Source organism: Dipodomys ordii, unplaced genomic scaffold (assembly GCF_000151885.1).
Source record: "Dipodomys ordii isolate 6190 unplaced genomic scaffold, Dord_2.0 Scaffold2, whole genome shotgun sequence".
Taxonomy (NCBI): domain Eukaryota; kingdom Metazoa; phylum Chordata; class Mammalia; order Rodentia; family Heteromyidae; genus Dipodomys; species Dipodomys ordii.
The window spans coordinates 17,394,959-17,419,588 of record NW_012267218.1 but is presented as its reverse complement, the minus strand read 5'-3'; the positions used below and the strand labels follow the sequence as shown (position 1 = coordinate 17,419,588).

Genomic DNA, 24,630 nt, shown 5'->3' with positions numbered 1-24,630 from the left:
AGAAAATATCTTTTTTTTTTTTGGCTCCGGTCGTAGGGCCTGAATTCTGGGCCTGGGCACTGTCCCTCAGCTCTTCAGCTCAAGGCTAGCGCTCTACCACGTGAGCCACAGCGCCACTTCTGGCTTTTTTCTTTTTGCTTATGTAGTGCTGGGGAATCGAACCCAGGGCCTCAGGCATGCAAGGCAAGTTCTCTACCACTGGGCCACCTTCCCAGCCCTAAGAAAATATCTTTAATTTAAAAATGATTTAGAATAAAAATGATTTAGAAACATCAGAATTTGGCTAAAGATGGATACTTTCTTAAATAATGAGCTATAACAGAGATAACAGTATTTCTGACTTATTAATCTGTCTTTAGCTTAATATTCTTAATGGAATATTGTGGATATCAATATCGCATATATGATGGAACATGAGGGATAGAAGGAGAGTTTTTTTTTTTTTGGGTCCGGTCGTGGGCCTGAACTCTGGGCCTGGGTGCTGTCCTTCAGCTCTTCAGCTCAAGGCTAGCCCTCTACCACTTGAGCCACAGCACCACTTCCGGGTTTTATCTTTTTGCTTATGTGGTGCTGAGGAATCCAACCCAGGGCCTCATGCATGCAAGGCAAGTGCTCTACCACTGAGCCACCTTCCCAGCCCAGAAGAAGAGTTTTTTAAAGTTAGAAATCACTATTATACACCTTATTGGCTTCAAATTGATGAAATTCTAAAGAAAGTCCATTTTTCTTATATATACAGGCATTTCCCCCAACCATATTATTAAAACATCTGCTTTAAATCCCAACTCACCTGCTTAATGCCTAGACCTTTCTCATGCATATATCCCAGATTAAACATAGCTTGTGCGCTGTGTTGTTGCTCAGAAGCAAGACGATAATGAATAAATGCGGTCTCATAATCTACATCAGTGCCAAATCCATAGAAATGGTAGTCTCCAAGTTTAATTCGAGCCACAGTATAGCCTTCAGCAAAAGTTAAATGCAAAATTGCCAATAAATAAAGTGTGCTTAAAACAGACCAAACAGCCATTTTTCCTCCATTAACATGCTTATAGAATACAAATGATCTTAATTTGTAGCACACAAACTTTATAAAGTTGGTAAAAGTTTAAATGAGACACATATCTCCTTTGCAGAATGTTTTGTATCATTCAGCAAGTAAAAACAACCATGTTCCATTTTATAATGTTATTTACAGTTTACATATCAGTTCCCTAGTTAGATCTGGAGAAGAGCTAGACACACAACATTGAGAGGAATATGTATGTGAAAGAAATATTTACCACAAAAAGCGGTTTGGAAATCTAAGTCTTTTTAGGTTTCAGGACTCTATTACATGCTCTATTTAGTTCTCATTTTATAGAGTAAGCTGGCTTTTTAACTAGAAACCAGTGAACCACAGTATAATCACATGTCCTTACAAAGACTTTGGAATGCAATGGAGAAACCTGGGCATGAAAACTACCACTTTGTACAAGTTAAACAATAGTTAATATCTTTGATCAATTTTAAGATAAATGATAACAATTTAACGTTCATCAGGGATAAAAATTAATATAAAGAGTTTCCTGGGTGAGGTTCTTATCCCCGATTAACACTCACCTTGTGAAGCAGCCCTGTTCCAGTGTAACAAAGCTCTGGGGTAAGTTTCATTTTCACCTACAATGGTTGCTTCTCCTATAAAAAAACAAAAACAAACTGTACATTTAAGGAGAGGCATTAGACTTTCAGGGTTAAGGTGGATATGTGGAGCCTAACACTAATATTTAATAAGCACTGAGGGGCTGGAGATGTAGCTTAGTGGAAGAGTGCTTGCCTAGCAACTACAATATCCTGGGTTGATTGATTGGCAATCACGGAACAATTGTAAAGCTCCCCAGAAAAACAAGTACTGAAATTAAATAGGTACTAGAAAAAAAGTACTGAATTCAAACATTGGATTTAGGATGGTGCCATTTCCTGAAATGTGTTTTATCCACAGAACTAATGAAACTAATCACTGAACACTTCTTCTGATCTGGTGTTGGAAAATGATTGTTTTGTATTTAATCTATTTTGAGAAATGTATTTATTGAATGCAGAAATAAACTATGGCAGGACTAAATGAGCCTTACTCTGGTCGAGAATAAAGGCTGCATTGCTCTGGGCCACTTCATAGCCTTGTTCAGCCAGCAGGAGGTACTGTGTCACTGCAGAATTATAGTCACCGTCTTTGTAGCTGTTATAGGCAGTCATAAGCCTCTCAGACCAACGGCCTCTTTCACATACATTCTTAAACAACTGCAAAGAGAAAAACAAAAAAACTGTTGCATCTTGGCTAAAATCTTGGTGGTTATTAGGTTTACCCTATGAATCTCTAGCAGCTTGCCTTTTGTTTGCTCTGAAAAAGTTGGCTAGAGATGTGGCTCAAGTGGTACAGCACCAGCCATAAGCAAGCCAAGTGAACACAAGGCCCTGAGTTGAAGCTCCAGTACCGGTCCTATTACCCAACTACTATGGTTTGAATATGCAATGTTCCCACAGGCTCATGTGTTTTACATGTGGTCACCAGCCAGGGGCACTGTTTTAAGGGGCTGTGGATATTTTAGGAGGTGGGTCCTAGTCAGAGGAAGTAGGTTGCTATGAGTGCATCTTTGGGGGGTCTTGTCTTGTCATGGGCTCCTCTCTTTTTTCTGTACTGTGTCCTGTGTATTGTGATATGAACTGCTTTGGGACACCATACCCTCTGCAATGGGATTTCACCCTCTGAAGGTTGGTGCTAAAATAAATCTTCTCAATTTTAATGAGGACAGCCAAAGAGGAAAGTTTCCAATTAAAATATATGGCCAGCCTTCCTTCCTTCCTTTCGCCAGTCCTGGGGCTTGAATTCAGGGCCTGGGCACTGTCTGTGGGCTTCTTTACCACTTGAGCCACAGCACCACTTCTGGCTTTTTTTTGTGTATGTGGTACTGAGGAATCAAACCCAGGGCTTCATGCATGGTAGCCAAACACTCTACCACTAAGCCCACATTTTCTATTTTTTAGTGCTGACTATTAATCAGGTCCTGTCTCAGCAGACACCAACAGGTGTTCTTCTACTGATTTGAATAGGGAAAGACAAAATAAACACAGACTCCCAGAATCTTTCCTCACTATACTAATTCCAGTAAGCTCAGCCTTTACCTGCTGTAGAGGAGAGGACAGCATGTAAAGAAAACCAAAATGAAAAGGACAGGCAAACCCATTTCCTGACTAAGTAGGTGGGAGAGGCCTTACCTCCACCGCAGTGTGACAGGATCTCATGACCCCCGTCCCACTGGCATGCATCTGCGCTAGATTATAGAAAGCCAGGATGTGCCCTCCTTGAGAGGCTAAATTAAAATACTTCAGGGCTTGTTTATAATCTCTCTTGACTCCAATGCCATCTATAAGAAAACAAAATCACATTATTATTTTTTTTAAGTTTTATTATCTTCAAATAGTTGTATGAAGGAGTTTGTCATTCAAAAAAGCACATTAGGAATACAATGTGTCTTGATCAATGTCTTACAGCTGGCTTAGAGAAGCCATCTATATAAGGAATAAAGTTCTAATGAAAGTCTTACTTAGTGAACTATGTGAATTTGATAAAGATAATGTATTAATATAGAACTACGTAGCTTATAATGAAAAATAAAATGCAAGCCGGGTGCTGGTGGCTCATGCCTGTAATCCTAGCTACTCAGGAGGCTGAGATCTGAGGATTGTGGTTCAAAGCCAGCCCGGGCAAGAAAAATCTGTGAAACTCTTATCTCCAATAAACCACCAGAAAACCGGAAGTGGTGCTGTAGCTCAAGTGGTAGAGAGCTAGCCTTGAGCTGAAGAGCTGAGGGACAGCACTCAGGCCCAGAGTTCAAGCCCCACGACCGACAATAAATAAATAAATAAAGCACAAATAACTGAAATTAGGAGCACATTCATCAGGCAGAACTGGATAGTTCCCGTTTTCACATCATAGTGCCACCTAGTGGAAAACAGATCTTCCTGTATCTATCATTAATTACATGATGATTACATGGTTACTTACTATAGTACATGGAACCAAGCTGTAGCTGCCCATCCACCCAGCCTTGTTCAGCAGCTTTCTGAAAATACTTTAGTGCCAGATCATAGTTCTGTAAAAAACATGTCAAAATGATATAAAAACTCAAAAGACTGAGATATAAAGTCAGGAGTTTCATTCATTAAAAGAATGAACAAAACATACATAAAATATTCCTGATAAGTCATTAAAAGGACTCCCTGGACTTTTTATTTATGAAATACATATCTGTTAATGTACTTCAGGTCAGGATTAGTAGGTAAGATTTTGAAGAAAAACAAATACTGAGTTTTTGTTTAAAAATCTGTATGTTTATTCTCAGAAAGCATAAATACTACTAGACTACCAGATCTGAAATAATTGTTCTTTCTACTAACCTTTTTAAAATTTTCTTTTTCTAATATTAAGAAAGGAAAATGAGCCAGGCACTGTTGGCTCAAACCTATAATCCTAATTATTTAGGAGGCTGAGATCTGAGGATCATGGTTCAAAGCCAGCCTGGACAGAACATCCCTGTGAGATTCTTATCTTCAATTAAGCACTCAAAAACCCAAGTGTTACTGTTGCTCAAGGTGGTAGAGTGCTAGCCTTGAGCCAAAGAGCTTAGGGAGAGCACCCAGGTGCTGAGTTCAAGCCTCATGACTACCACCACCAACAACAAAAAAGCAAATGATGGACTGGGAAGGTGGCTCAGTGGGAGAGTGCTTGCCTTGCACGCAATAAGGCTCTGGGTTCGATTCCTCAGTACCACATAAACAGAAAAAGCCAGAAGTGGCGCTGAGTCTCAAGTGGTAGAGCGCTAGCCTTGAGCTGAAGGTCAGCATCCAGGCCCAGAGTTCAGGCCCCATGACCAAAAAAAAAAAAAAAAAAGGCAAATGAATCTTTCCTTATCTGTTTCTTCTTTGTGTACTTTATCAGATATCGTGGTTACTAGATTTTAAATGTCATGTGTATCCCCAGAGAAAGGTTAAAATTAAAATAAATATGACTCTGAACTTTAGTATCTTAAAATGACTAGAAGGAATCAAAGGAGGCCAAATTAATGTCTTTTGTGTTAGAGGATAACTATAAATTAAACTTTTCAATCTAGCTCTTAATTTCACGCCCAAATAAAAAGAACTTCTTGCTCGAAGAGATCCTACAAACCAGCATCATGAATCAGGGATATATCCCCACAGGAGGTAGCAGAGAATAAGATCCAGTGTCCAAAGAAAATAAAGATAGCTTGCAGTCACAGAACCCAAGGAAGAGAGATTCAAACGAAGTAGAACCAGAAAACATCAGCTGGACTGACATATGGGAGCCTCTGGTGAACTGGTCAAAGACAGTATAATTGTATGAGGCAGAAGGCTGACCACCAAGAAGAATGAATAGCAAGCCTTGGCTTGGGAAAACCTGTTCACACTTGGCTTTAAACTGAAGAGCTATAGATAAGACAGGTGGTAGGCAGTTCAAAGGAATAAAGGTCAGGATAGAAAGCTTTTCGTCTAAATGGGAGACTTGAGCATTTTGTTAGGCTTGAGTAAAGAAATAGGCAAGAGTAGGCCTGGCCCAGTGGCTCATGCCTATAATTCTAATGAGTTGTGTGGTAGAGATCAAGAGGATCACGATTTGACATCTCAACAAATAACTTGAGCATGGTACTTCACTCCTGTGATCCCAGCTATGTGGGAGGTATAGGTTTTTGCTTGGGCAAAAAGTGAGGTCCTATAACCTAAAGTCAAGAAGGCCAGAGGTGTGTCCCAAGAGCAAGGCCCTGAGTTCACACCTTAGTATTGCCAAGAAATATAAATACGTAAGTAAATAATAAGGCAAGGGAGCTTTTTAAACATTGAAAAATGGGAACAATAAAGGAGGGTAGAGCGCAAACACGGAAGAATGAAAAATAGTGTCACTCCTTCAGAAGGAGGCAGAGCCGGAGCTGTTTTAAGATGACAGCTGAGACGGGGTTGTGGCGTACAAGGTAACTCAGAGGCCACAGGAGAAAGCTCAACTTTGGTTACAATGGAACAGCCTCACCTGGGCTGACTGGAAACTGGTTAAGGAGAAATTTCATCCCTCATCAACTGACTGCTTACAAAAAGTCAGAATGCTAGACTGCACACTTACAACTTGAACTCCTCTCCCGTAGAGGTAGGCCATTCCTAGCCCACTCTGTCCAACTGGGTTGCCCTGTGAACCAGAGAAATCAGACAAGAGTAAAAAGGATTCCACTACAAAAAGGCAAGAATAAATGACTGTGAAAGAAATCATTTGCAAGCATATTCAAAACATATCTTAATAGTTTTCATTCAAAACAAAACTTCCTCCTCCTTAGCCTAAACAATCTGACTTTTAGACATTTGGGGACTGTTACTACTTTGTTTTCAAGAGCAAAGAGTAAATGCACTTAAGGACTAATTTTGGTGACTTACTTTGTCTGTACCACGAATTTGTGATACAAAACATGGCTAATGTATTGCATGAAAATTAAAAGCAAGTTATACTTTTTTGGTAGCGTTTTCTTGGCAACCCCTGCCCCAATAGAGAATGAATACATCATGGGGTAGAGTTAACAGTCATGTGCTAACAGCAGACTGTTATCAGGTGCAAAGACATACTTAAGACTTAGCAGAGCATCATGGAACAAAGGTAATCAATGTCTTGAAACTCAAAAGAGAAAAATCTAGAATTCGCCCAACCTAGAAGGATAGAAGACATCTTAAAAAAAGTGTCACAGAATTCCTCTGGGAAGCACTCAAGTGCATTTGAAAGTATAGTAATACAGTAGTTGGCAAAGAGGTTAAGTACACACAGTGGGGCATAGGTATCCATAGGCAGATTTTCTAGGCCTAAGAAAGCCTAAATTGTGTTATTAGGATTACTGAAAGAACTAGATTATGTAAGCTTTTTACAACTGCAGTACAAATAAGGTAGATTATATAACTATTACGTTTTGTAGCTAAAAAACAATACTTCCCTGGTTTCAAATACATTTAAATACAGTTAGTATTCAACAATCTAGTTCCTCAAAAAGGAATTGCTTTATATTGGGAAACCTTTGTCTAAGCAACACATTTGCAGGAACCATAGTTACAGACATACTTTTGATAATTTATGGCATGGGTTAGTTATAATTAATCCTCTAACACAATAAATTTACTATTTAAGTATCAGCATTGTGGCTCACATGTCAGTAATTGAGTCATGAAGTCTTACCATGTCAGCAGCTTTCTTAAAGTAGTGAAGAGCTGTCTCATTACTCTGAGGAACAATATCACTTCCTTCCGAATACATCTGGAAAAGAGATCCCACTTCATTGAAAGCTGTAACCCTCTTGCTAATTACACGGCTCTTCAGTCAGTTTCATCTCATTTGGGGTTTTATTAAGTTTCATGAAATCCATCTACAAGGCTACAATAGTCCGCAAGACATTTTAGAAGTAAAAGCAAACTCGTAAGCGGCAAAAATTTAAAATATTTTTATGTGTTTGATGTTGTATTAAATTTATGATCTATTTGTAAAAGTGAATGTCAGTTCACAGATTTATCTCAAAAGAAGAAATTTCCAGTTCTAAATGAATCATCTTCCTACTATCCCTGGGCAGCCAAATGGGTGACAACTCATTTGGGATCAGAGGAGTGGCTGACTAAACAGGGACAAGGACAGGGTTGGCAGATGCATATTACACTTTTTCTTCCACCATGGCTTCCTCAAGATAAAGGAAATGGTGAGCTTCAAGTCAAGACAACTATAAGGTTCAAAACACCAAACAGTTGGAGCAGCATGCATGAAAATATGACAAAGGGGCAAGAAGCAAGGAAAAGAGAATGCTAATGCTATTATTTTTTTTATCCACATACATATTAAATAATAAGCAGAGTTGTGATAGAGACAGAGTTAATTAGTAATTTAGGGAAAAAGTCAAAAGAGCTGCAGTGAAAAGCTTTTTTGTTTGTTTTTTGCTGGTCCTGAGACTTTAACTCAGGAACTGGGCGCTGTCTCTGAGCCTCTTTATGTTCAAAGCTAGCACTCTACCACTTTGAGCCACAGCACTACTTCTAGCTTTTTTTTGAGTAATTTATTGGAGATGAGACTCACAGACTTTTTTGCCTGGGTTGGCTTTGAAACATTATCCTCAGATCTCAGCCCCCTGAGTAGCTAGGATTACAGGTGTGAGCCACTGGCGCATGGCTCAAGAAGTTTTCAAGTATGCTGACATAAGTGAGGGAATGTCATTGTATTTCCTTTTTCGCCAGTCCTGGGGCTGGAACTCAGGGCCTGGGTGCTGTCCCTGAGCTTCTTTTGCTCAAGCCTAGCACTCTGCCACTTGAGCCACAGCGCCACTTCTGGCTTTTTCTGCTTATGTGGTGCTGAGGAATCAAAAGTATGCTAGGCAAGCACTCTACCAGTGAGCCCCTTCTCAGCCCTGGGAATATCATTTTATATAGTTATAATGTTTAATGTAAGGTTACCAGGTTCCAATTAGCTAGTTGTGATCATGTGATAAGTACTGATGAGATTTTCATCTGTAAAAATGTTTGTAATGTGTTTCATTCTGAACTTTCTTACTTTGGCACTTAGTTACACATGAAAATACCATGAGTTTCCACTGCATCAGTTTTTTTTTTTTGGGTCCAGTCATGGGGCCTGAACTCTGGGCCTGGGTGCTGTCCCTCAGCTCTTTCAGCTCAAGGCTAGCGCTCTACCACTGGAGCCACAGAACCACTTCCGTTTTTTTTCTTTTTGCTTATGTGGTGCTGAGGAATCGAACCCAGGGCCTCGAGCATGCAAGGCAAGTGCTCTACCATTGAGCCACCTTCCCAGCCCCTGCATCAGTTTTTAAGGTAGTGAAAGAGAAAGTTTTGAGATTCTTCCACAATGAGAGCTATTAAATATTTAGGTGTAAATATTTTCTTCCATGAGAAAAAACTGCACTGACAGGTGGATCAGAGCTGTTATATTTAAGATCTTTAAGAAATCTGTAGATACATTTCAACCAACTTCTTTTCTTCAAGAGAAAACAGAGTTGTTTTAACAAGACACTACATCACAGAGTGTCATTCCTCAATACTGCATGCAATACTCACAAAGTAGGAGCACAGATAGCAATAGCTAATTTCAACAAAGGATTAAGATACTGGAACAAGTGCCGTTACGTTTGTCCAAGAAAATGCTTCAGAATAGCATTTCTCTTAAGACAGGGTTATAATACCTATACAACAGATTCTACTCCCAATTTATGTTTGCAAATTATAGCTTGTGAATACAACATGTGCTCACTATGCAGACACCGCTCTCTACTGCCTAACACATTCACAGGTGTACAGTACCTTTCCCAAGAAGGCCATAGCATGTGAATTGCCAGCATTAGCTGCTAAATTGAAGTAGTCAAAGGCTCTCTGTGAAACAAATATATGAAAAAGAATTCATTTTTAACAGAACTTCTTTCAGCTAAAATACTTATTTCAAGGACATTGAAAGTTTTGTTGTATTATAGTTCATTTTTGTTTGTTTGTTTGTTTTTGTTGGCCGTGGGGCCTGAACTCTGGTCCTGGCCACTGTTCCTCAGCTCTTCAGCTCAAGGCTAGTGCTCTATCACTTGAGCCACAGCACCACGTTGGGCTTTTTCTGCTTATGTGGTGCTGAGGAATCGAATCCAGGGCCTCAGGCATGCAAGGCAAGCGCTCTACCACTGAGCCACCTTCCCAGCCCTTACAGTGGTTTTAAAAACTAAAATACCTAGTTATCTGAATTTCAAATAGAAATCTGAATATTCCTGTTTATTTTGTCTGTCAGGTATGTCAGGTATTATTTATCTCATGCTTATATTCACCAAGAAATTCCTGTGTTCCCTAAACATCAGAGCTAAGAAGACTTGTATTATTTACAGGCAATATGAGCTAGGATCAGATTTTTCTGTGTACTTTACTACTGATCCTTGGGAGGAAAAAAAAAAAATCTGTAAAAGGCAAATCTTTGAAAGGAAAATAGACGCCCTGGCACATGTGTCTCCGTGTTCCCGTCCTGTGTCCTGACTCCTGTTCGTCTCTGGTCACCATGGCATACCAATTCTGCTCTCCATTGGAGCTGAATTGGTTTGTTGGTATTGTTTTTGTTCTTTCTTTCCTCTCTGGCCTGTTTTCTAGCAGTATTTAATGTATTTGCAAACTGCAGGCCTTTGTTACAAGGAGCTGCCTGCAGACTGCTAGTGTTCTATAATAAAGACTCCAAGATTTGATCCCTCAAAAAAAAAAAAACACACAAAATAAAAGGAAAATAGCCTATTCTGGGATACAATTTCCTCTTGATTTTACTTAAAACTACTCAGGTATGATAAGCATTTAAGTGCCATAACATTACTATTAGCACTGACTATTAAAAAAAAACACATTTCATGCTATAACATCAGGAAAGCCTACAACAGGAACATTACCTGATGGTTTTGTTCAACTCCACGCCCTCCATGTAGATGCAGTTGTCCCAGGCCAACCTGAAAATCAACAAAAATAAAGTAAAAGCAAATGGTGGCATGTGACATATAATTAAAACCAGACTAGTAAGTAACTAGTTGGTCATAAAAAGGTTATGATACGAAGACTAGAAATTTAGTCCTAAGTCCTAAAGATACTATTCTATTTTATTTGCATAAAATTTGTATGTAATAAAAAGGTATGTTAAGCTGGATGCTGGTGGCTCATGCCTGTAAATCCTACCTACTCAGGAGGCTGAGATCTGAGGATTGTGGTTCGAAAGTCTATGGAACTCTTATCTCCAATTAGCCACTAGAAAATTGGAAGTGGTGCTGTGGCTCAAAGTGGTAGAGTGGTGGCCTTAAGTACAAGAGCTTGGGGAAGCAGGGCACCAGTAACTCACGCCTGTAATCCTTTTTTTTTTTTTGCTGGTTGTGGGGTCTGAACTCCGGGCCTGGGCGCTGTCCCTCAGCTCTTCAGCTCAAGGCGAGCACTCTACTACTTGAGCCACAGCGCCACATGCATGCAAGACAAGCACTCTACCACTGAGCTACCTTCCCAGCTCCTCACACTTGTAATCCTAACTAATCAGGAGGCTGAGATCTAAGGATTGTGGTTCAAAGCCAGCCAGGGCAGGAATGTCCGTGAGACTCTTATCTCCAGTTAAGCACCAGAAAACTGGAAGTGGTGCTGTGGCTCAAGTGGTAGAGTACTCACCTTGAGCTGAAGAGCTCAGGGACAGTCCTAGGCCCAGAGTTCAAGACTCATGACCAACCAAAAAAAAAAAAAAGAGCTTAGGGACAGTGCCCAGGCCTGGAGTGAAAAAAAAAGAAAGAAAGAAAGAAAGAATATGCTTTAAATCACAAAATACCTTCTGAAATAAGGCTGAAATAAACGGATTTTCTGCTTTAAGGGAAATACTAAAGATACTTCTCAGGCAACGAAGAAAATTATCTAAGGAACTTGGAGTGTGGGTACTCTACCACTTGAACTACACCTCCAGTTCAGCATTTTTGCTAGTTAGGTGGAAACTATCTCATGGACTATTATGTTCAGGCTAGCTTTGAAACTTTATCTTCAGATCGTAGCCTTCTAAGTAGCTAAGATCACAGGTGTGAGCCACCAGTACCTGGCTTCTACTATTCATTTCTATATCTTAAATCAGAAACAACTGGGAACCTAACAGAAGATAGATGGTATAGTTCTTTCCATCTTACTACCATTAAAAATAAGCCATGAAGCCTACAAGTGCTTGTGCGTGTAGAGTACTTTGGCCAACATTATCCATTCACATTAAACAAACCTTTTTGCAACTTTGAAGAGATTACAAACTAAGATGAACAAAAGAACCATGAGCAGTATATATAGCTGCTTTGAGAGCACCTGAGATTCTAAGAGTTCCAAAAGCTTTCAAGTGTCAGTGGTGCCCCATACATGTAGTAACTTCCAACTGTGGTATGTGGGTGAGCCATCTGGCCAACTGTTAAGTAACTATCAAGACCTAGGTCCCATCCCAGATAAACTCAGGGACTCTTGGTATTTTTTTTTTTCCTTAGTGTTCCTAAGGTGAGCTAATAATTGCTCAGAACAATATATACGTTACTTAAGAGATGTGTGTATCCCTTCCCCAGATTAAAATAATCAATGTAGGAAGATATTCCCTGAGATGATTAAGCACATACCTGTGCTTGTACGTCACCTTTCTCAGCTAGGAACTGGTAATACTGAATCAAATCTTCTTCTAGCATTCCACTGTTCATTCCTGGGTTTTCCACTTCATCAGGCAGCCGTATTCTCTGTACTACTGAGCCTCCCGTTAGTGATATATCACTAGCAACTAAAATATGAGGGCAAAACAACAATGGAGAGTTGAGTCAGAGGACTGTCTCATAGAAAGAAGTATCATTCTAGATGCCAAGTTTTTTTGACTAACACACGTTAATGCTACTTTTTCTACAGTAGTCTATCGATCACAAATTGTAAACTATTATATAATACATAATTCACAATTTTCCACAAAATATTTAAGAAGTAGAATCCAAACAAAATTAATCATCTAGCTTAAGGATGAATCCACATGACAGCTATGATATTCAAGTGCCACAATAATAACAGATGTATTTAAAGTTAATTCCATTTTGCTTTCTGGGAAGTGAAATGGGAAAAAAAAATAGCTACCATGATTGGCAACAAGACGATAATGGGTCAGTGCTGATTCACAACTCTGGAGGACTCCGATGCCAGCCCAGTACCGGTAACCCTGTAAGACACATTCAGGTGAGAAATGCCAGTTTCATAGGTTTTAGTGACAGTGTTTCTTAGAACAAATGAAGCTAAAACATACTCAGAATGCAATTCTGTTGTGCTCTGATCCAAATAAACTAGCATCTCTTTTATCTCCAGCTTTAAGTTCTGAGGTCATCTTTAGTAACTTCAACACTTAGACAATATCTAAGACCCAGAAATAATAGTATGTACTTTTCGCATAAAAGCGAATTACTTAGGCTCTCACACAGACCAACTTTAATCTTATTTTAGTCTTCAAAAGAAGGAGTGATCTTTCAAGCCAGTAAAGGAATAATAAGTTAACAAAAAGGGTTAAAGGAGACTACTGGAAGTAGGCCCAGAAACAACAGCAGTAACTTCAGAAAAAGTAGGAAGATTGCTAACCATGAAGACCATAAGTCTACCAAAGTAGAACTCTTAGGAGTCAGTCTGTACATAACTTTATAAACTCTAGCAATCCTCAAGGTTTAATGATTTAATAACATGCACACTTAATATTCTAAATCTATATCTATTCTTTAAGAAGTTTGGTAACTAATTTTGAAAAGAATTATGAAAATGTTTAATATATATGTCCTATACAAAAACCCAAGTTTTGTGTTTTATAAAAATTGACCTGAAAGGAATTTTCAGTTAGTAATTTGAGGAATGTTACCAGAGTAAACCAACAAATGAAAGAGATGAACATGAGTAAGAGATATTTCCAACACTTCCTTCCATTTTTCAACTGCTTCCGACCAACTTCACACTCCTTGGCATGACTCAAGCCCTCTTTGCTTGATATCCCATTTGTCCTGACTGTCAACCGCTGGGCATTCTATACCACAGAGCTTAGATTTTCCTGTGAATGTCTCTTGTTGCTGTACTCTGCATGTATTGCTCCGGTTGCTTGGGCATCATACTCCTGCTTCTTCCACTTAAAAACCACTACCCCCTGAAAAACCTTATTTGCTTTTTTCCTAAGAAATACCTCCTTAAATACTGCTCCCTTCCAATCCATGTTCTTTGATATTTTTCACAATGTATAATACTATAATGGATCTCCTTTTATTTCCCTTTCTATATCAAAATCTTGTTGAAGGAAGCTCATATATGTTATCTTCTGAATCTTAATGATATTTAAGTTCATTAAAAAAAAAAATGTGTGGCCGGGCACTGGTGGCTCATGCCTGTAATCCTAAGCTACTCAGGAGGCTGAGATCTGAGGATCGTGGTTCAAAGCCAGCCCGGGCACGTAAGACCGTGAGACTCCTATCTCCAATAAACCACCAGAAAACCGGAAGTGGCGCTGTAGCTCAAGTGGTAGAGCGCTCGCCTTGAACTGAAGAGCTGAGGGACAGTGCCCAGGCCCAGAGTTCAAGCCCCATGACTGACAAAAAAAAAAAAAAAAAAGTGTGGTTAAAATCATCACATCTACCTGGCTGGCCAGGTAGGAAGGACTGGATTTTCCTTTTTTGTTAAGTCTCAGAACCATCACTGACCAAGCCTATAGATCTGATTTTGGACTGGTTTCTCTACTTTTCCTCTCATGTCAACTTAGTCTATCTCTTATATTCCTGCCACAATGAACTTAAAATCACCTTATAATCACTTGAAATATAGTGCCATGTGTCAGAGGTCATGTGACTTACCCTAAGTGAGAGGCAGATTAAGCATCCTGGCAGAAAAATCATGTGGAGGAAAGATTCTATATTTACTTACTAAGCTACTTAAGTGATCAATGTTATCAGGGAACACAGGAACATTCTTAAGGTCCTTTATAGGATATACCCCTTTGTACAGTAAGTCCTTCATCAATCTAGATATAAAAATCTATCATAATTCAATCCAAAAAAGCATACTGATAATTCCAGTGTACGGAAAATTTTCATCTCCATGTAGATTCAAATTTTTATTCCTATTAGTAAGAATTTGGAGGACATTCAATTGAATATTTAGTCTTCAGTAAATTTTAATCATGAAGTGTAAAAAAGTGGCCACTGTAAACACAATTTTTTCTGTTTCTTAATCATATAGGCCTTCTACTGAAGTCATACTTACCAAAACCATGTGGGCTATTAGATTGCCTCCAAGAGCTCCAAAAGTATAATACACAAGAGCCTGTGAATGGATAAAAGACACTTAATTTAACACAGGTCAATATTTAATCAATTTCAATTATGAGATACATAATCAATTCCAATTATGAGATACAATTAAGCTTTAATAGTGTTACCTTTGCCTGACTTGAATTAACACCAAGTCCAGAGGCATAGAGAAAGCCAAGAGCCTGAAATACAAAAATAAAAGTGAAAATTCTTCCTTTGGTGAAAGTTTTTTCAACACATTTTTGTATATAAGATGATGCAGGGTTGGGATGTGGCTTAGTGGGAGAGTGCTTGCCTAGCATACATAAAACCCTGGGTTTGACTCCTCAGTACCACATACACAGAAAAAGCTGGAAGTGGCACTGTGGCTTGAGTGGTAGAGTGCTAGCCTTGAGCAAAAGAAGTTCAAGGACAGTGCCCAGACCCTGAGTTCAAGCCCCATGACTGGCAAAAAAAAGAAAAAAGATGCATGATCTTTTTCATAATAAAGATTTGAAGGCAAATATGCAAATTGTGGAATAGCCTAGAGATATATTTGGGCTTGACAAATTAAATGCACCCTTAAATAAGTTGAAAAGTGGGCTGGAAAGATGGCTCAGTGGTAGAGTGCTTGCCTTGCATGCGTGAGGCCCTGGGTTTGACTCCTCAGCACCACATAAGCAGAAAAAGCTGGAAGTGGTGCTGTGGCTCACTTGGTAGAGTGCTAGCCTTGAGCTGAAGAGCTGAGGTACAGTGCTTAGGCCCCACAACCGACAAAAAAAAAAAAAAAGTAAAAAAGTTTAGTTAGAAGATTAATAACAATCTAATGAAACATTAACTATAAAACAAAGTTAAACCTGATTTTCACATCATCTTTGTGGATAGTGTTAAGAAGACAAAAACCACTCTCCCACTATTAGATCAGTCTGTTTCTGTCTATGCAGAGTGGGATGCACAATGACAATGAACAAGAGAGTACTAAAATAATCCTAGGAGTGAAAAAGCAGCAGGGCACCAAGGGGGAAAGGCCATTGTACAATGGCCTTTCCTAAGCACCACCACCAAACCCTGCATTGATGAGGTTCTACTCAGACCTTCTGCGCATCATCCTGAAGACACTCAGGTTATAAAGAAGGTGCAGCAGGGAAAGCTGGGGCAATCCATGAGTTCCTCTACATGTCAGCCTCCCTGTAATTAGGTAGGCCTGTGAACTCTGCTGCTGATAAAAGGTATGTAAGCCATTTTTTAGGCTTGGCTGTTAAAAACATCCTGTGACATTTTCAGCTCTTTCTTTTCCCTTTCTAGTGGCCTGGAAACCCCGTGTTCTGGATATCCTAAGTACATGGTTAGCAGACATGGTCAGGAGATACAATGTGTAAGAGGATGATGCAGGCAGGAGAGCTCAACTGAACCTGGCATGAACAAGAAACAGCTCTGGAGTGCTAAGCTACTGTCATTTGGGGGCATTGCCTGTTGTTGAATCATCAAGAACTGATTACTAAGGAGAGAATGCTTTGTAGGATATATATAATGTGCTGTGACATTGCAGAGACCTATTACTACAGGCAGCTGATGCTATATAAAGTGAAACCATTCTTCAGAGCAAAATGCCTCTGAAGATGATCTATGTAATAACACATGAAGCTAATATTAACTGACTTAAGCAAAGGAGAGAGAAAAGAATTGAAAATAAAGCAGGGCAATTAAGATATACAATCTGCATATGCTTATACCTAGCACTAAAAATACAAAAGAAGATGAAAACTCATTACGTATTCAGCTTCGTAGAAGTTGTTAACTGCTTAGTATGAAAACAGACTTTCTCTATGAAATTTTATTATTTTTTAAGCACATTTCATAGCTTGAATAAACTTGAATTATTCAAGGCAATTTAAGCAAATGTGGTGGCCTTTTAAACCCAGGTGTCAATCTCTGTATTACTAATATTGTTAGGCTAACTTTGTCAGATACTATGTTATCAAGGAATATTGAGCATCCTCTACAATGGGACAGCTGGGACATCCTGTTTGTAGAAATACAGTTGACATGAAACAAACTGAAGGATGACTTGAGGATACAGAGGAATTCTACCAATTATATTGGATCTGTCTCTAACACAGAAAAAAAAAAAAAACCTTACAGGCATGGGGCTGTTAGAAATGAATATAAATACAGTAGTTGTGGACTGGATACTTGCTTGGACAAAATGGGTACAAGAATTTTTGGCTCAATGCTTTATCAATCAGTATGTTGTGGGTACCATATAGTGTAAAAAATGGCTAGACTGGAAGGGTGAAGGATGTTGACTGAAAAGAGCAAGTTATGGAACAGTAGGCAATGCATTTCATTTCAATCAACACTCACAAGTACATATATATCAAGAAAAAATTCTAGAAAACTCTGAATGCCCTAACATTATTAATGCTTAGATGTGGGTGGAGCATTACCACCTATGTGCTTGGTAGGTATACACTCTACTACTTGACCTATATTTCTACCCCTTTTTGCTTTTTTTTTCAGATAGGAATTGTGTTTTTGTCTACAGTCAGCCTTGGGCTTTGATCACCTAACCAATGTCTCCTAGTGGCTAGGATCACAGACGCATACCACCATATTCGGCTTGTTGGTTGAGATGGTGTCTCCTAACTTTTTGCATTGGTCTTAAACTGAAATCTTTTCTTTTTTTTTTTTGTCGGTCGTGGGGCTTGAACTCTGGGCCTGGGCGTTGTCCCTCAGCTCTTCAACTCAAGGCGAGCGCTCTACCACTTGAGCTACAGCGCCACTTCCAACTGAAATCTTTTCTATCTGTGCTTCCCAAGTAGCTGGGATTAAAGGTTTATACCACCGTACCTGGTTAATAAGAGCCTGAATATCAGAATTTTGGAATAAATGCAACAATGAATTATTTCTCTATAGATTTAATTTGGAAAGGCTGCAAATATATCTTTAGTCACAAATGTTCTCAGACTAAGGGAAAGGAGCATCCAAAAAGATAGGTAAAATGGTCTGTTAAAAAAATTAATATAGGGGGCTGGGAAGGTGGCTCAGTGGTAGAGCGCTTGCCTTGCATGCATGAGGCCCTGGGTTCCATTCCTCAGCACCACATAAGCAAAAAGAAAAAAGCCGGAAGTGGCGCTGTGGCTCAAGTGGTAGAGTGCTAGCCTTGAGCTGAAGAGCTGAGGGACAGCGCTCAGGCTCAGAGTTCAGACCAGACCCCCCCCCCCAAAAAAAAAATTAATATAGTACTTAAAAGACATGTCACCATCCAGTCTCACTTGTGAGGGCATAAAGGGCAGTTTTGCTATTAGTATACCCAGTGAGGTGTGCAGAGGTTCTTGGAAATTGCACTTACAGTTTGTCCTTTGGGAGAGCCTTCCTCAGTCAGCTTCTCAAACATTGATTTAGCTGCCTGGATATTCTGTGTCAGGTAATCACCAAACAGAAGAGCATATGACACTCTCTCCAGGGCTTTAGTGTGGTTCATGCCTGCTGCCTTTTGAAGATACCTATATGCTCTTTAGATGTAAGAAATTACAAAACAAATTAGCAATGGTTTTGGACTGTCTTTAAAAGATTAAAAAAATCTACTGAAGTGCAACATAAATAATTTTCTTTTTCATAGTATGAAATTTCCTCTACTAGTACCCTGGATACTTTGACTTATAGAAGGTGCAGGGTTCTCCCTGTCATCTTAGACTTTTGGGAGTCTAATTATACCAATTAATTCTAAAAATATGTAAAAGGTTAACTAGGCTTGTATAACAGAATTTCAATATAATGGTGTCAGGTGAAGATTGCACAAATAAATTACAATTTTCCTTTTCACTCTGCACAGGCTGTATAATCACTGTTTTACATTCCTCCCAAGTACAAATTTTAAGTTTCAGTGAAAATTTCAAAGCAAAACCAAGAAATGACATACCTGATATTTCTCTTTGTTTTCTACTATTTTGAGCCCTAAATAGTATATGCATTCTTGGTTCTTAATTATAATTTTAGTCTGATTTAAAATTTTCTCACTGTTGATTCTTGGGACCAATACTTATAAGTTAAAATTAATAAAAGTAATGGCAAATCTTCTGTGTCTCTGATAGCAAAGGTTTATTTTGTTTGTTTTTTAAGCAGTATTGGGGCTTGAACTCAGTGCCTTATACTCTTGCTTGGCTTTCCCCCCACCCCCCTCAAATCTGGTGCTCTACCACTTGCCCATATCTCTTACAAGTTTTTGCTGGTTAACTGGAGATAAAAGTTTGTAAGATATATCTTCTAGAAGTAAGAAGATCAGGTCTGGCCGGTGCCATATTAGGCCACACGGTGGATTGTAGGGTCTGGCATCTTGTCTTCATTCTGGGGGAAGGACCCCCACCCCCCGCCCATCACGTGCCTCCCAGGTAATGGGTGTGTCTGGATCCCTGGAGGCAGCGGCAGACACTTGGCTGATAGGTTATTGAGCCTGTCAGTTCAGTGCCTGGGACTGAGAATTTCCTATGTACCTGCCCCTTGCATTGTCCTATTTAGGCTGGATCAGCCTAGTGCCATTATGCCATGCCATGTGTGTATCCGTGATCGTGTCCTGTATCCAGTCTCCTGGCTCATCTCTGGTCATCATGGCGTCCCAATTCAGCTCTCCATTGAGGCCGAATTGGCTTGTTGGTATTGTTTTTGTTACTTCTTTCCTCTTTAGCATGTTTCCTAGCTGTGTTATGGGTATTTGCGTGCTGCAGGCCTTTGTAACAACAGACGGCCTGTGGCCTGTTAACTGTATAATAAAGACTCCAATAATCTATATTTCAAAATGTGGCTTCTGTTATGATTCACCTTACAACATTCTTATACTGGCTTTGAAACATGATTCCTCAGATCTCAATCTCTTTAGCTAGGACTACAGGCATAAGCCACCAGTGCCCAGCCCTTAGCAGGAGTTTTGTAAAGTAAATTCTTGGCTATTTATTGCATGAGTGGTCTATCTTGGGGAAGAATGGACTTAACAGTGCTACTTACTCTCTTTTTTGACTCTTTTTATTGCTTCCATTGAGGATTTTCATTCCAGTTTGATAAATCATTTCAGCTTCCTGCATCTGTCGTCTCTTAGCAGCCTCTTCTTCAGCTAAAAATAAAAAAAAAAATCACATGCATTTGAGTGGATTTGAATACTATAGCAATTATTTGTCAGACATCGAAATATATTCTTTCTTTTGGGTGTCCATACAAAGAAAATGAATACTTCTTCACTATTTCCAAATATGACTCTAAGAACACCTAGGTTAAATGTTCCCATTTAACCTATTTAAGAGTGCTATACAAAATATATAAATGATTCTATCTATCTATACACACACACTATCAGGATACTGCTAGAGAGTTACTAATGCTGATACTGTTTATATAATTCAACTAAAATTTTAGATTCTATGCCAAGGTTAACTAAAATAAGAACAGAAAAATATTAGAAAACAATAATCTGAAAAAAACTGTTTGGTCAAAGAACACTTTAGCCCTCTCTGTAGCACTACATTATCTTGCAAGGATAAAGTGTTTAATTACATAATAAAAATTAGGAAAGTACTTTTATTAAATATTGTCTAGATTTGGTGTTTAGGGCCTTCAAAAATACTGCTCTGTATAGAAACCAATGTGGACATTTCTCCTACTGAGCAATACTTACTTTCACAGAAGCCCCACTTTTCATCTGTCTTATAGTTGTAGGTCGTGGCACACCACAGTCTGCCATCTTCCCGCCCATCTGATGTACATTCATCATATTCCTTATCCAGGAAAAGAAAAGGGAAGTGGCAGGGCTCCCCATGTGCTGTGCCTTCGATGGCAGTTAAGACTGGGAAGAGGAAAAATAAAAAGCTAAACACCAACTTAGGCAAGAAGTATCCTCAAGCCGGGTGCCAGTGGCACCTGTAATCTTAGCTACTCAGGGGGATGAGATCTGAGGATCGAGGTTCAAAACCAGCCAGGGCAGAAAAGTCCTTGAGACTTTTTATCTCCAATAAACCACTAGAAAACTGGAAGTGGCTCAAAACAGTAGAGTGCTTGCCTTGAGCTGAAGAGTGCAAGGACAGCATCCAAGCCCAGAGTTCAAGCCCCACAACCAACAAAAAAGAAAAAAAAAGAAAAATAAAGAAGTATCCTCAGGATGTATGACTCTATCCACTTATCCAAACTGAAACTTGCCTATATAATGTTTATTAGTGAGTTAATATAGTAGAAAGTAAGATTTAGATATTTAATTTATAAATATGATTTTTTTTAAAAAGGCTTCCCTGCCTTCTTTCTCCCATATGAGATCTATGTTGTGTGTCAATCTGACTGGGTCACATTGTCTAGATAGTTGGTTAAATATGGGTTCTGTTTCTGGAAGATGATTTTTGGATGAGATTAACGTTGAAATTGGTAGACTTTGAGTAAAGCAGGTTATACTCTATAACGTGAATTAACTTTGTACAGTCAGTTGAAGGCCTAAACACATCAGAGACTGATTAGTTCTGATTCTCTACACTACCTAACATATATTAAGCAAATTATTTCACAGTGCGGTATTTTCATTTAACACTTCACGGATGTCTTTTAGGAAACAGCAGAATGGCAAGGTATCTTTTGGGAAGGCTTTGACTACTCTGCTACAGGTATGCCTGAGGATAGAGGACATGGAGGTACAGAACTACCAGCTTTGAACATCTAGGACAGACATAAAAATGAGACTAATAAGGGAAACCATGGGGCCTATGTTTCTTTGGGCCTGGCTTACTTCACTTAATATAAGTTTTTCCAAGTTTTTCCATTTCCTAACAAATGGGGCTATGTCATTCTTTCTGATGGAGGCATAGAATTCCATTGTGTATATATACCACATTTTCTTGATCCATTCATCTACTGAAGGGCATATGGGTTGGGTCCATATCTTACCTATGGTGAATAATGCTGCAATAATCATAGTTGTGCTGGTAGCTTTAGTATAGCCTTGTTTGTGATCATTTGAGTAAATGCCCAAAAGTGGGATTGCTGGGTCCTAGGGGAGCTCTATGTGGAGTCTTTTGAGGAACCTCCATACTGCTTTCCAAAGTGGTTGAACAAGTTTACACTCCCACCAACAATGCAGTAAGGTAATATGTCTGAGTCAAGCAGAAAAGTTCAGATAAGTTGATGTTAGGGAAATGAACCCCAAGATAAGTATTCAAATGTTTTTTTTTCTTTCATGTAATTGTTTCTAACATATTTATAAGATGATTTCTTTGTTGCTTTGTATGTCCCTCCCCCATAGTATAACCCCTGCTTTCACTGTATTTGATGTTGGTATAATTTGTGGAGGGGAAAAAACAAATAGTTTAAATAGGGATACAGGTGGACCCATTGCAACAATGAGATGTACAAGTTGTTATGTCGAAAAATGAACTTTACAACTTTGGTGTGTGTGTGGGAGGACTGGGTGGGAGGTGCGGGAGGTATGGGAAGGGATGGGAAGGGTAAACAAAGGAGGAGGCAACAATGCTTGATAAGAAATGTACTCATTATCTTGCCCGTGAAATTGTAACCCCTTTGTACGGTATTTTCATAATAAAAAAAAATGAGACTAATTTACTATGGAGGCAAACAGGGAGAAGGAAAGAGCTAGAGTCCCTGATGGCACAAGATCTGACTGGGTGACCTGTGGAGCTCTGATTATTCAAACTATAAAAACCCTGGATTCTGCCACTGTTTGCTTTTTGTTATTTGCAACCAAACTTGTTCTTTTAAAACAGCTATAATAGAGAATTCCACAACATCCCCAGTCCTTTCTCTCTTTCTCTTTTCAAAGAGTTGAACATTTGAATTTCTACTAATACATACTCCAATGACCATTCCACTCTTAGGGGCCATTCATTCATTTTCAACAACTGTTTACTGAGATGAAGTGTAGAAAATAGTTTACACAGTTGAAAGAGCTATTAGGTTTCTGGCTGGTATCTGGGAGTTTAGATTTCAGTAGAGTTCTTTCCATACTAACTGAAAAAAGTGCCTCACTGGGCCTAAACTGTTTGTACAAACATGTGGTTTGAGCCTGGCACTGGTGGCTCACCCCTGTAATCCTAGCTACTTAGGAGGCTGAGATCTGAGGTTTGCAGTTTGAAGTCAGTCTGCACAGGAAAGTCAGTGAGACTCTTATCTCCATGAACCACCAGAAAACTGGAAGTGGTGCTGTGGCTCAAAGTGGTAGAGCACTAGCCTTTAGTGAAAGAGCTCAGAGACAGAGCCCAGGTCACAAGTTCAAACATGGTTTGTGCTCATTCAGTTTTCCTTGTTAGAGTCTACAATTTTGGGACATCCTAGACAGAGGTGTCTGCATCCTCAGTCAAAACCCTAGGCACTAGGTCTCTCAGGAGCTTCCCTAGTAGGTGGCATTTCATATGGGTTGTCACAATACACTGGAGAAATTTAGTGCATCCTGTAATTTAACTAGGTCCCATGAACTAGGCAAAATTTGCTCTGAATTTTCATTCCAGTTCCCTAGAGGAAATAACCCTGCTGAGAATGAAACTGGCTTCTTAAAGCCCTGGCACCATGAGAAAGACTTATCTATCAATTCAGATAAGACCTTCAACCCACAGCTCATATCTACATATGCAAATTTTCTGGCTTCAGTTGATCGAAGCCAAAACTCAAGAAGTGATTCTTGGCTTTTGGTTTCTCATTTTTATAAGCTGAAAAACTGCTGCAGGTAAGGCTGAGAAAGACCTGAGAATTTCTTTCTCCCCAGTTTTAGCCAAGATCACTTGGATCCAGAGCCAGGCCTTAAGACCTGGCTGAGAGTTGGAGTGGGTTGGGGTGGGACAGGATCCTTGGAAGCTGTGCCTTGCTTCCTTGCTTCCTCTAGACTTTGCCCCATGCACCTTTGTATTCTGCTGTAATAAATCAGAGCCAAGTCCTGTGATTCCTTCCCAGCAAATCATCACATCTTGGGATGGTCTTGGGCACCTCTTTACAGTCAGTACATAAGTGGTGGATTTGCTAGAGTGAAGCCAACACATGACAATATGATGAAAGCATTGTCTATAAAGAGCAAGAATAAGATCCAGGGCACAATACATCCTTAGTGTCCAGGTGGTTTTGGAGCCGTCTGTGACAGCTTCTGTCTGTAAGGAGAGGTAAAAGCTCCCTTTCAGATGTAAAAGTAAGGGTCCAACCACAGCAAAGCTGGCTTGCTGGATCTCCTGACTGCTTTTGGTCCTAGTGGCTAAAAATAGTGATGCACCTGAGAAGTAATGCCTTTGGTTTTTGTTCTGTCCTCCAATGGGAGGAGAAAAGGTCCCAAAATTCCCCAAGATGGGCTAAAAATTTTAAAAGTGTGTAGCGCTCTGAGGTCCTAGGAGCAAAACTTTCAATCAACCAGCCCCCCCCCCCCCCCCCCCGCAAACAAAAAGAAGCATCTATTCCTGGCTGCTAGAGTTGCTTAAGTTGCTAGCTTCTCTGCCTCCCTTCACCCACCACATTCTGGCATTCCTGGATCCTTCCCAGCTGCCTTAACATTAACAGAGCAAATTCCTACTTGCTCTTACTACGGGTTTGAGTAAACTGCTTTAAGACAAAAGCAAGCAAACAAACAAACAAGAAACCTGGAAATCCTCAGTGGCTTTGTATTTTATGGCTAGGGGATCTGGAAACATGGCAACATATAAAATCATAAATACGATTTTATAAAGGCTAAAGGGATTGTTCTAACCAGGGAAAGCTGCAAAACCAACCAACCAAACAAACCAGCCCCAGAAATGTGTTAATTGGG

At 39.4% G+C, this 24,630-nt stretch overlaps 1 protein-coding gene across 2 annotated transcripts in view; it reads right to left on the bottom strand.

Annotated features, from left to right (window-relative positions):
• Sel1l (sel-1 suppressor of lin-12-like (C. elegans)) overlaps positions 1 to 24,630 on the bottom strand; it is a 47,404-nt gene that overhangs the window by 10,433 nt on the left and 12,341 nt on the right. Inside the window, exons 4-19 of one of the 2 annotated variants that reach the window (XM_013015233.1) lie at positions 20,530 to 20,697; positions 19,866 to 19,971; positions 18,217 to 18,379; positions 15,014 to 15,067; positions 14,839 to 14,898; positions 12,691 to 12,772; positions 12,195 to 12,349; positions 10,476 to 10,532; positions 9,373 to 9,441; positions 7,259 to 7,336; positions 6,170 to 6,232; positions 4,046 to 4,133; positions 3,256 to 3,404; positions 2,115 to 2,280; positions 1,603 to 1,677; positions 791 to 963 (exon numbers count right to left, since the gene is read on the bottom strand). In XM_013015233.1, coding sequence (XP_012870687.1) covers positions 791 to 963; positions 1,603 to 1,677; positions 2,115 to 2,280; positions 3,256 to 3,404; positions 4,046 to 4,133; positions 6,170 to 6,232; positions 7,259 to 7,336; positions 9,373 to 9,441; positions 10,476 to 10,532; positions 12,195 to 12,349; positions 12,691 to 12,772; positions 14,839 to 14,898; positions 15,014 to 15,067; positions 18,217 to 18,379; positions 19,866 to 19,971; positions 20,530 to 20,697 — 1,706 coding nt within the window. The remainder of the gene's footprint in view (positions 1 to 790; positions 964 to 1,602; positions 1,678 to 2,114; positions 2,281 to 3,255; positions 3,405 to 4,045; positions 4,134 to 6,169; positions 6,233 to 7,258; positions 7,337 to 9,372; positions 9,442 to 10,475; positions 10,533 to 12,194; positions 12,350 to 12,690; positions 12,773 to 14,838; positions 14,899 to 15,013; positions 15,068 to 18,216; positions 18,380 to 19,865; positions 19,972 to 20,529; positions 20,698 to 24,630) is intronic. The other variant, XM_013015242.1, reaches the window with a different exon arrangement.